The sequence below is a fragment of the Rhagoletis pomonella genome, unplaced genomic scaffold (genome assembly GCF_013731165.1).
Source record: "Rhagoletis pomonella isolate Grant_MI unplaced genomic scaffold, Rhpom_1.0 Rhpom_scaffold_00006, whole genome shotgun sequence".
Lineage (NCBI taxonomy): Eukaryota > Metazoa > Arthropoda > Insecta > Diptera > Tephritidae > Rhagoletis > Rhagoletis pomonella.
The window spans coordinates 51,727,693-51,739,834 of NW_023458560.1; the positions used below are offsets into that span (position 1 = coordinate 51,727,693).

Sequence of the window (12,142 nt, forward strand, 5' to 3'; positions counted from 1 at the left end):
TCTCGCCCAAATGACGCATTTGGGCTCAATGTAAATGTAATATTATTCTTTAGAACTTTCCTGATGATATGTTAACGTATATATCAATCGCATTCTGTTTATTCTGGCTGTGAAAAGGGGTTATCCGGAATGTATAAAGAAACGCAGCCTGTATGTTGCTCCAATCAGGAATCTAGGTCTTACAGGTTGAAAGTACGCGGCTCTAATTACTTAAAATTTTCTCAAACAAAATACCCAGCTGTAGAGTGCACAACTAAAACAATTTGAAGGCGCCTAAAGATCTACACTCGCATAGTCGAAAAAAACAGCAACAACAAAAACAACACAGCAAAAGCGATAGTGCTCAAATAAACCATCTATTCATTGTGCAACGAAAGATTTTTCTCTTTAGCAAAAAATGTTTGAACAAAATTCAAAATCAAATTCAGGAAAATAAAACGATAAACGGAGTGAAAATGACTTTCCACCGATGGATGATGGTCAGTGAGTGTCGAGCAAAATCAATAGCAAATAGTCTGCGGCTGTTGTTCAAGCGAAACGCTGGTGAAAATAAATAAATATAGATACTGTACAAGAGTGTTTTTTTGTTTTTTGTTTTTAAGAGGTGGGTGTTTTTCTTAAAATTTTTAATAGAGAAATTAATTAATTGTGGCAAGACAATGCAAAGGTGGTTAGAGGAAGCAAAGAATTAGTATGTATATGTTTTTAATTATAATTATAATTTTTTTTTTTTTTTGATTATGTACTTGCTATTTGTGATATTTGTTGTATAAATTTTGGAAATTATGTAATCTTTGAGAACTTTTTAAGCAGCACTGGAATAATGCAATATTTAATACGAAAGCAATAAGCAAAGTAGCTGAGAAAACTGCTGTAAACACAAATATCTTATATAATTTCCGTGTTACATTCGTTTCGAAGCGCTAACACACAAAAAAAAACATGAAAACATGAAGGCTGTTTTTTTGTTTGCTGCTAAATAGCTGCTAGTGTTGTTGTTTTCGTTCATCAGCACACATTTAGTTTTTAATCTATTGTGCCAATGAGGAAGTTAATCATCAGAAATATTTTTGTTATATACTCGTCAGTGCTAATTTTAAAAGTGATTATTTGAGACTTGAGTGTCAATAAACAGTTATTTATTTGCGTGCGTTGTACAGGTACCAAATCAGAAGAGCCTAAAATAAATATTTGTAAATAGTTTAAATAAAATTTTCATACAAAAAAAATATAAAAATTAGTAATAGTGTGAAAAAACTCTTATATATACTCAAGGTCTTCAAACATGGGATTCGTATGTATGTAGGCGGATTTGTATATACTACTTATGTACTGCATGTATGTATTTGTAAATATGTGCCTCGTGTTTTTCTCTGCGAGCTAATCTACATATATCCATGCATTTTTGCAAATGAGCTCTTTTCGAGAAAATCAAAAGGTGGTTTTCAACTTTTCCGTACTCACGGAGAGCAACAAGCGCCCGACGTTATTTTTTGTCTTTAACTTTTCTTTTGGTATGTACTTGGCATTAACGCCACTGTTTTTGAAAAAACATGAAAACTTATTTTGATTGCGACAATAAAACGACTAAAAACATGAAAAATAAAAACTTGGTAAATACCTCGACGCCCACGCAATATTTTGAAAGTGAATGTTTTTCGTATAAATATAGGTACATACGAGTATGTACATAAGTATGTACATATGTAAAAGAGACAGATATGAATTAGAGTAGCTCAAGTCGAAAATATGTAGATGAATGATTTTAAATAAGTGCAAAATTTAGACATTTACAATATGCATAATGCAGCTTAAGGGCCAGTTTTTCAGTGCCAGTTGAAACTTAGATTAAGTAAACTGAGTTTAAATTGAACAGCCGGCTGATCTTAGTTTAAACCAGCCAGATCGGGCATTTAAACTTAGTTTAAACCACGGCCGTACACTGAAAAAATGGCCCTAAGACCCACATTTTTTTGGTTATGACATCAAAGAAGAGGCCCCTTGTTGAAAATGTCATAAGTACAAAACATCGTTTAACTGTTATTGCAATACTTAAGTGAACTACATAGCTGCTTGAATAATAATAAACATTTACGCATAACTTTCTGGTGCAAAAGCTACACCCCGCTTCACTTGAATAAGCACATTATTTTTTTTTCGAGAATCGGGCTTCTGAGTAACCGATCAGCTACGTTGCGGTCCCATTTTTAACGAGTATCGCTTTTAAAGAAAACTGGTGAAAAATAAGAAAATATATTGGATAGTTTTAAAAACTTGATGAATATCTCCTTACCACTTTGAACGCCTGAAAGGGATAGACTACTAATCTTTAAATGGACCGTTCGACTCGCAAATTTTGCTAAATAGCAAACTCCAAAAGTTTTTCAGTAAAGTTATGTACAATCCGGTTTATAAAGTACTGAAAACAATTAAATTTAGCTTCGCTATCCTTGATTTTACAGCTTTCGTGATGCTAATCAGACAATCATTTTGCTGATGTATTCAAAAAAATAGTCTGAGAAGCTGACCTCACCATGGATCTTCTGTAATTTCTATCCAGCCTTGAGGTTTTAGTTCCACTTCATAATTCATTCTCGAATTCCCTAATTTTTGAATTTTTACAGTTAAAAGTGGGACTGTTTGTCCCATTCTCGCTCTGTGATAGTTGGAAATATTCTTTAAGTGGTTCAAAAGCTGTTCAGTAAGTTCGATTATTGAAGCAAAAAATGTGTTTATTTAAGTTAAGCGGTGATGTACTCTACAACAGAGCCAAATTTTGTTTAATAAAATATTTGTCACAAAAAATTCAATCTCTATCTATCTTCTAAAAATAGTAATACCTCAGTTGCATTCGTTTTTAATGATGGAGAAATTCATGACGACGGGTCGTCCACAGCGTAATCGTCGACATAGCAGGTGCGTGTGTGTATGTGAGTACACAATGCTGACGTGTTAAATAGTTTACACTGGATTCATTGCATTCTAATGAATAATTTTAGTATTTAAATTTTATGCAAATTGCTAATAATCGTTTTTCTTGTTATAGTTGCGCTGTTAGCTAACACGAAATTCCTATATTGGCTGCCTGCTGTTTTGTTCTAACTGGTTGATTGTATACTTAGTGCGTTTTAACTGACAAATGTATGTATATGTGCATAAAATTAAAGATTAATTACTATTGCATGCTTTTTTACCACTCGATTTTATAAAATGCTGCGCTTGAAAGTGATTTTTGGCATAAAGAGCATAATTTGAATTCAATTTGCGTAGCTGTTCTGGTAACACATTGCTCATCTTTAATTTGAGTATATCTCTGCAAATGTACTGAAATGTTGTCGTAAGAGTAGCAGCGAAAGCCAAGTCAAGGATCGATCCAGTTGTATACCTGGTCAAGGATTTATCCTCCGGCAGCATTCCCTTTTCAGTTTTTCTTTAGTTTTTAAAGCTACAACAGATACTAATACATATATCAGAAAAATTGTTAAATAAATAAATTAATAAAATACTCTTTTCAGACGTGCCTGGCCACCAGAGGATGACCTACATCAAGCGCGCCTGGTGAAGCGGCTTTTTACACCCGAAATAAAGCGTATGCTTAAGGACTGGCTTGTGCGGCGACGCGAAAACCCATATCCAAGTCGGGATGAAAAGAAACGCTTGGCCAATCAAACTGGCCTAACGTACACACAAATTTGTAATTGGTTTGATAATTGGCGGAGAAAGCTGAAAAATTCTGAGCGTGAACGTAGCAAAACATCTTGGGGTCATCTTATTAAGCATTACAATACGAATGCACGTGGCAATGTGGAACAATTTAGTATATCCTCGGAGGATAGCATTTGGGGAGAAGATGAATTGGAACGGGATGGGGATGAGTACAAACGAAGTGATGAGGATGAATATGCGAGACGTGAAGATGGTATTTCTAGTGGCACTGAATGGACTGTGAGCTCTTCGGGTGGCGGTTGTTGTTATAATATCGCTGACAGGAGTAGGCCTAAAATGAGTGGTTTTTTGAAAAATCAAATTTGTGATAAACGAAATACAATAACAGATACTCTTATTACCGCCCATGAGCCAACAGCAAGTAGTATCACTGATCAAAAGACAAATTCATGCCAACAATGGATGAGTGGCGGCAAACAACACGCTACGGAGAAACCAATATCAACCGCTAATAACGCAAAGTACAAACACAAAATGATGGAAAAGTATTTGCGCGACACGCGTGATGCGCAAACTGCAACCGGAATGCCACAGCAGTCGGTGCCCGCACACACCAGCCGTGATGAGCTGAACAAAGCTGGCGTGCACAATGTTGATAATACGGCACTGACAAAATGGTTGGAGAGTGCAGCACGCTTTACGCCCGATAAGAACAATTATTTTATCGAATGGAATAGCAGAACGTAAGCATTTTGAAATGTCGATATTTAATAATTTGTTATATTTAATTGAACTCCCTTTTCAGAGGTAGATTGGAACGTAAGCAGCGCACAAAGCAACTACGCCGCGTCACCATTATACCAGCCAACTCCAGCATCCTGCAACGTAAATCTGCTTATTCCTGCCCTACACAATTAGAGCTGGACGCCGCCGAGGCATTAGCCAATATGGCATTTAACTGTCGACAGCGAATGTTGGATTGCAGTCCTGCCGGTGGTCGAGTCTGAAGACTGTCAATGCAATTAGTTCCTAGTGTTATACCAAAATATAATGGGATATAAAACTGCATACTCAGAATTTTTCTCAAAAATCTGATTCGAAAGTAGGTCTTCATACTAACTATATAAAAAAAAAAAAATGTGCGAAAAGAAATTCAGGTAAAAAACTTTGCATACATTGCGTAAAATTCTCTGTGCCAATACTTTGATCCGGCACTATAAATATTTATTAATTATAATTCCATTCAATAAAAGAACTACAATAATTTGAATTAATTAATTGCCTTTATTTTTAGCATTCAAAAACAGTAGATAAAGCAGTGTAAAAAACGCTTTTTTAACGTAAATTAATCGTTTACGAGACTCGTTTACAATTCAAAAACGGACGTAAAAATATTCGCATACGAATGCTTTTTCGATCCGTTTACGACTGTTCGTAGGCGATGCACAATTTAAAGCGAAAAAGTGCTCGAGAAAGAGTCGTAAACGGCTATCATAAACGATTTTTAATCCGGTTTTTCTTCGAGAAAATATCCAATTACGAACTTGTTTACGATGATTTTGCTGGCTGGGAGTGTAAATTTTGGGTGCCAAAGACTATACGCAATTAGATAAATTTTCATCACCAAAAAATACCTAGACTAAACCGAGTTCAAAAGACAAGTAAATGTGTAAAATGAGCAGGTGAATAAAGTAAAATATGAATAAAAAATCTTAAAGAAATATGTGTGTATGTATTTAATGTTGAAATGGGTGAATATAGTGATAAATTAAATAATCAGGCCGGGTCTTCAATTATTTGAATTTTTAATTAACAGGTATTGGAATTTACTCGGAAGTGAATTGCAGGACCTGCCTAAAAAAATTTAAAGAAAAAATAGAATTTCAGCATAAATTAAAATGTTATCAAAGTAAAATTAGCAGATAAAACAAAACTATAAATGATATATAATTAAAACAATCAGCATTGAACGCACGAAACCTAATGATTCCTTCATACAAATGTTAAAGGCCAGTCACAGTTTCGTTCTGGGTGTCTTTACAGTTGAAGAGAATAACTTAAACTTTAACAAATATTAAAATATAATAAAAAGCTAGAATAGGCAATACATTCAAGAAAATATATAAAATAAAATAAACCAAATAAGGATAGAGAATTTTCTATGAAATGAAATGAAATGAAAATCCTATTACCTATTGCTATGGCTCCATGCAAGTTTTGTTAGCTGTTTTAACATTTCTAGCAGGATGTCTGGTATATTCTCGCACTTGCAAAAGAATTCCTCTGTTATTCATCATTTTCCCTGGTTTGTACAATATATTCCGTTCAGATTAGTTTAAACCATTTCATATTTTAGCAAAATCCATATTCGTTTTTTTTCTGATTTCAATTAAAACTTCACTTTACGCACTAAAAATGTAACTTAATTTCACGCTTTCTCTATTTCATTCGCTTCCTTAGCCGGTTTGGTTGTTTCCGGTTCACCCTTGGCGTACACATCAAGCACATTTACAAAATTTTTCTGATGTGTTTCTAGTTGCCGCACTACATTGCTAGCTGCCATGTTGAGAATTTGTACAAGTTCTCCTTGAGCTGCTTGCAGACCTGGCAATTGTGCATAGGCCATAAACTCATTTCGACTAAGTAGACGCTCATCAACTATTCCCGCCAGCAATATCATCTGTGGCACACGGCGTGTTATTCGTAGGAGCTGTCCAACACGCTGCTCTGTCGAAAATACTATACAGTTTTTGCTTTCAAATAGTGGTAGGATGGCTTCGAATCGCGTGCCCTCAACGGCTTTGTGTACAATTTGTTTACCATAGGACTTAAGATGCATATTTTGTTTGTGCAATTTTACTCGCACTTCAAAGAGATCATCTTGTTTAATCGAGTTGAGGTGATAGAAGCCAATCAGACGTGAATGTTCCAGCCAATTACGTACTTCTCGCGCAATGACCGCAACATATGGATTCTCTACATCAGCTTCCCGTTGGCGGCGTTGAAAACAAGTGATTTGCTTTTTAGGTTCCTCCAGCGTTGGCAGAGATTGTGCGACGGCAATCACCTTGGCGCGCTCATAGTGTGGTGCACGTGGTCGTTGTATATTGATTTTACCACGAAAACGTTGTGATAGTGTGATAGGTGTGCGACAGGATAGTAAAGCTACTAAAAGATAAATTTAAGAAATCAGGAGGCAATGTTGTATAACAAGGATGGAAGCCTACAGGCCTTCTACCACCTACCTTGACGGAACAGCTGTGACATTATGGCTTTCTATGTTTAGTTTTGTAAGTATGTTGTCGCGCCAGACAATTGAAAGTTCACTTCTTTCTTTCAAATTTATGAAATAATTAACACAAATCACAAATATCAAGCAAGAATTTCTACACATGAGCCCAACGCCGCTATCACAACAAAACAGCTGATTGCGAATTACGAAAATTTTTTGTGTCCGCAGGCGTTCACAATAGCAAAGGCATCCATTGTGAATGATTTGAGCAGAGAAGGTTTATAAACGTTCTCTGATTCGAGGAAGTTATCGAAAAGGGAAGGAAGTTATTTGAGTTCGAAAACCCGTTACTGCAATTCGAAAAGCAAACGAAGAGATGTCGAAACAGAAATTTTGTTGCTCATCCAGAGAATGTAAGGAGTGAAAACTTGTGCATTATTAAAAAATAAGTGTATGCATACATACATACATATATACAAATATATCTATATTGTTATGTACCTGCAGATTATTCATTGACCCATAATTTGGTGGAGACGTTGATTATAATTCCACGCGTAGTCGTTTGCAAAAACTGAAAAAGGGGCAAGTATATACGCAAACGATAACTATCAAAAATAAAGGTTTGGTAAGTTTTCTTCAAATAAGTTGAATTATTTAAGATTTTATTAATGAACAACTTAATGGAATTGATTGCGAGCTCTTTATTTGGAAAAGTAAGATGTGAGGTGCACTTTTCCACTATCTTCCTTTTAGTATCCACGCAACTTGATATATGCCACTGATAGTCTACAAGATACAAAAATTATTTTTCCTCATGACTGGGAATATGCCTACTTGCAACCGGATGAAGTTGTTGAAATAAAGGTTCTGATAACTCCTACTTCGAATAGCGTGCACACTGATTACAGACATATTTACATTCAATCGGAGCATCCGAATATAACTTTTGAAATACCCATAATTGGTAAGTCTGTGTTTATCCGTTTTGTGGGTTCAAAACGAAAGTGCTGTAATTTGACACCTGCATTAAACTTAGCTGCCAAACCTAATGTGTTTTTTATGTCAGTAGTCTTACATTTAAGAAAATAGGTAATATACGATTTTCGTTAAATCTACGAAAATTCCATCATTGCATCCGAATTGCTAGGAATGTAACCATGTACATGGGCGTAGCCAGGTAGGGGCAGGGGGTGCTTACGAAATCCTTGGCAACCCTTTTTACCACCTTGGCGAAGGATCCGATGGTGAATAGCTCAAAAATCCTCGGAGTTACCTTCGAAAGTTTGCTTTCCTTTTCAAGTCGCTAGCCGGCAGTACCTGGGGCAAAGACAAGATATAAGGCAATTGGCCGGCAGCGACCGTGTGGTCACCTCGTGCTAGCAGGACGCAGTGGACGAAGCTATAAAAATGCTAGAGCAAGGCCCTCCGGACCGCTACAGGATGCCTCCTGATGTCGCCTCAACACCACCTTCACGGCGAGGCCCAGATGCTCCCCAACAGGGAGCATAACACAATGCTCTGCATCTAAGGTTTAAACACCTAGGATCATATTTTATTAAAACTCCCAAGAAACTCCCTTGGTTGGACATCAACTGCCTGTGGAATGTCATTTTGAGCTCCAGCATTATTCACAGCCCTCCTATTGCTACCAATTACCGTTCCAGAAAAAATCCTTCTTTTAAGTGGCATTACAATGGGCAATAAAAACTATGTCTAAGTGATTCCTTCGCGGGATCTTCCGCATTTAACCTATCCTAGCATGTGTAGATTATATGTATTAAATAATGTAATATTTATTTTTAATGCAGTCTTGAGAGCAAAGGATCATTGCTATATACCCAAATCCATTGACTTTCCATCCTCGGTGCCACAAGAATATGCCTACTACGAGTTCGTTGCCTTCAACCCAACGAACGATACGCAAACTATTGTTGTAAAGAGGTAATGATTTATCAAAAAAAAAGTAAACATTTCTATATGCAGTCTCATTAGCCCACCGCAGAATATTAAGGTGACTCAAACGAAAAAAGGCATTCCAAAGCATGACTACATTAGGATATTACTAACTCTCAAAGTAGCTGATGACAATATTATGCAAGATGTCATTAAGCTCAAAGTCGATTCTTGTAAGTAAAAATAAAAATAAATAAATGATAAAGTCGATTCCACCCTAATAAATTATTTTAATTTTCTAGTATTTTACGAAACAAATATAATGCATGAGCCAGTTACGAACTCCTTGTACCTTAACACAAATAAATTAACATTCGAAGAATTGAAATATGAACGAGAATCAAGACTTACTGTTATGATATGTAACGAATTTATTGCGGGAAAAGATTTAATTGTAACGTTTCTTACCGATCCAACTCAATCGCAAGAAGATCCACTCTGCAACACAAACCCAATGCGCTCCCAACAATCCTTCATGACGAATATTAGCGTTTATTTTCTACCAATACTTACATACCGATCAATTTTTTGCTTATAAGCATTTCAAAATCGAAACCGAGGTACGGATCATAAACAAAAAAATTTTGGTAACCGAAATAAAGTATTTTCTGATAGATATACTCTTTTTGTGGCGATAATACCAAAACAAGTTAACAAGTGAAGTGTACATTAGACCGTACCACCTTACAAGCAAAACAAAAAAAAAGTTCGCCGTTCACCTTTTAGTCTAAAATATTTTTGCAATGCAATTTGGAAAACAATTTTTTTGTAGCTTTCTTTTCTTTTTCTACACCTACATTCGGCAATAAAATTTGTTTTTAAATAGTTCTGGAATCTTCAAAAAACTTCCTTAGCAAAAGTTTACGGATTTTTGGAGAGCTTTAACTTACTGACATTAGGGTGGTATCTACGTTGGGGTGATAAGAATTAAGATCTGGTGGGTAATTACTAGATCGGAGTACTTGAGGGCAATGAAGTTTGTAACAAAAAAAATGTCTCCTCGAGACAAAAATAGCGGTATATCATACTTTAAGATCCGACAGTAAAAGCCGAAGAGATTACGAAAAATTTAAGAAGGCGACTCCTACGTTCGGCCAAAAACCATAATCCTTAGCAAAAGTTTAAGGATTTTTCGAGAGCTTTGATTTACTGACATTTGGGTGGTACGTTGGGGTGATAAGAACTGAGATCTGGTGAGTCATTAACTAATAGCACAATCCGTAATTTGTAATTTTTAACTTTCTTAAATATTTAGATAAAGTAAATGCTCAAGTAAAATTCAAAGAAGTTTTGCACCCCCGCACTGCTGGTGCATTAGTAAAACCTGAAGAGGGTTATGTGTTGGAACCACGCAAAAGTGGTGTATTCAATATCTCTTTTTTCTCACGAGTCATTGGAGCTTTTGTAGTGAAGCTGAGATTCAAGGTAAAAAATGGCGACGTTTTCGAAGTCAATGTTAAGTGAGTATTTATGAAAATTATTTTCAATAAAATTATTAGAGAGTTTTGGTGTGTATTAGGATGGATCAGCAGAGACAGCTTTTACTAAGCGCGCGTTAATTGAAAATGCACAGAAGGCTCGAAACAGATCCACTTGTAGACAATGCTATGCCCATTACTAGATCTAGATTAGTGTATGAAATTTTTCCGTCCCACATTTCGTGTAATTCATTTAAATAAAACTCAACATACCTAAACTCAGCTAAAAACATAGGAGATTTTCAAATTTGTTTAACTCCCATCAAAATATTTTCAAATTAAAACTTTCCTAAACCTCTTTCTTGTGATACGTTTTCAATTAACTTATTCTCTGAATTCAAATCCAATTTATTTTTCAAACAGGGGGCAACCCTGATGTATATAGCTTAAAAATAAAGCCTATTCAGAACCATTTGGATTGGTACCCATATTGTAAAAATTCATTCAACCCATTAAATAACTTAATTTGAATTTAGTTTTAAAACAGGTGGCAACTCTCTAGGAATACCTCAGAAAATTCCATGTTCAAAATAAAGATGTCTGTTTCAAACTGCAATCTTATTATACTCCTTTCATTCGACGCCCATATTTTGATACATATTACAGTTACCTAATACAAGTAAAATTTAATTTTTCAAATAGTTGGCAACCACGCAGCTTAGAAATAAAACCTTTTAAAAACCATTTCGATTGATAGCCATATTAAAATAATGCATTTAATTCAATTTTTTAACCAGGTGGCAACCTCTATAAAACACTTCAATAATATTACAAATGTCCAAACTAAAGGTTTCTTAACAATCTTCCGTTGGACACCCATATTTAAATTATTCATATAGCTTGCGAATAATTAATCTAAATTTTCAAGCAGGTGGGAACCCTTTCCAAAATATTTTCAAACTACACTGAGAAAAAGGATTAGTTTCGACAACTAAAGATATTTAGTTCCCGAATTTTGACAATATTTGGGAACTGTGACCAAGGATTGGGAACTATTACCATGGGTTGGTAATTATAACTAAATATATTAAAGCTTCTAATATTCATCTAGGTTGTACCAAATCGTTAATTTAGTTGAAGGGTTTGGTAAATACTAATAAATATTTTTTTGAAGCATATTTCTACAAATTCCATTCAACTTAAAGTATGGTTCATAAAAGGATGCCATTAAGCTCTGCTAATACAGATAAGCTTTCTTTCAACACATGGATTAGTCATAGTTACCAAATCTTAGTTGATCGATTTGGTTTGAGAGCGGAATATATTCATGCTTATGAGCACCCCCTAAATAATGATCAGCGCTCTCTGAGCTCATGTGTGTTTCACATACGAAGAGCGCCAGCTAAGCAATGCACACAGTCCCACTTATTGAATCGTTTGAATGCGCTAGTATGCCGACCATTGCATAAAAACGATTCAATGAATGAGACTGTGTGCGTGGAAATCATTGCTCCGCTACCGCTGTTCGTATACGGGTGAAACACGCGTGTGGTTACAGAGCGCTCAGTAAGCTATGGCATGTCGATCACTGCGCTGGGTAGAGAAAGAAAAGTGTGTGCTATGACATGCCCAGGCTTGTTTGTCTCAGTTTCAGTTTTGCCATCGCCGCGAGTTGTTTCGGTGCGGGTATGGTTATTTAAAAATATAAAGTTTGATGCCAACCGGCATTTCTCAGTGGATATATAATTCATGTGAATTATAATTAGAAAGTATCTAGGTATTTAGCCAAGGAAAAAGCAAAGCAGTATACTTAAACCAGCACTTCCAGCAGATATTGACCTGGGTTTTCGCACGACTATTCCTGTTTAAT

General features: G+C 35.5%; 3 protein-coding genes across 4 annotated transcripts in view; 2 read left to right on the plus strand and 1 right to left on the minus strand.

The window, feature by feature from the left end:
- LOC118741975 overlaps window positions 1–12,142 on the plus strand; it is a 109,217-nt gene that overhangs the window by 80,415 nt on the left and 16,660 nt on the right. The gene's annotated exons all lie outside the window — the stretch shown is intronic.
- Window positions 2,836–4,781, plus strand: LOC118740924 (iroquois-class homeodomain protein irx-4-like). The gene is made up of 4 exons (XM_036472677.1): window positions 2,836–2,916; window positions 3,047–3,141; window positions 3,516–4,409; window positions 4,472–4,781. The coding sequence occupies exons 3-4, from the start codon at window positions 3,592–3,594 to the stop codon at window positions 4,671–4,673; spliced, it is 1,020 nt and encodes a 339-aa protein (XP_036328570.1). The 5' UTR covers window positions 2,836–2,916; window positions 3,047–3,141; window positions 3,516–3,591; the 3' UTR covers window positions 4,674–4,781.
- On the minus strand, window positions 5,540–7,085 carry LOC118740925 (39S ribosomal protein L10, mitochondrial-like). Of its 2 annotated transcripts, none has more exons than XM_036472678.1 (2): window positions 6,912–7,085; window positions 5,540–6,834 (listed from the first exon to the last, which is right to left on the minus strand). In XM_036472678.1, the coding sequence occupies exons 1-2, from the start codon at window positions 6,931–6,933 to the stop codon at window positions 6,095–6,097; spliced, it is 762 nt and encodes a 253-aa protein (XP_036328571.1). In that variant the 5' UTR covers window positions 6,934–7,085; the 3' UTR covers window positions 5,540–6,094. The 2 variants fall into 2 exon arrangements, with proteins under 2 accessions (XP_036328571.1, XP_036328572.1); XM_036472679.1 differs by having other exon boundaries at window positions 5,541–6,831.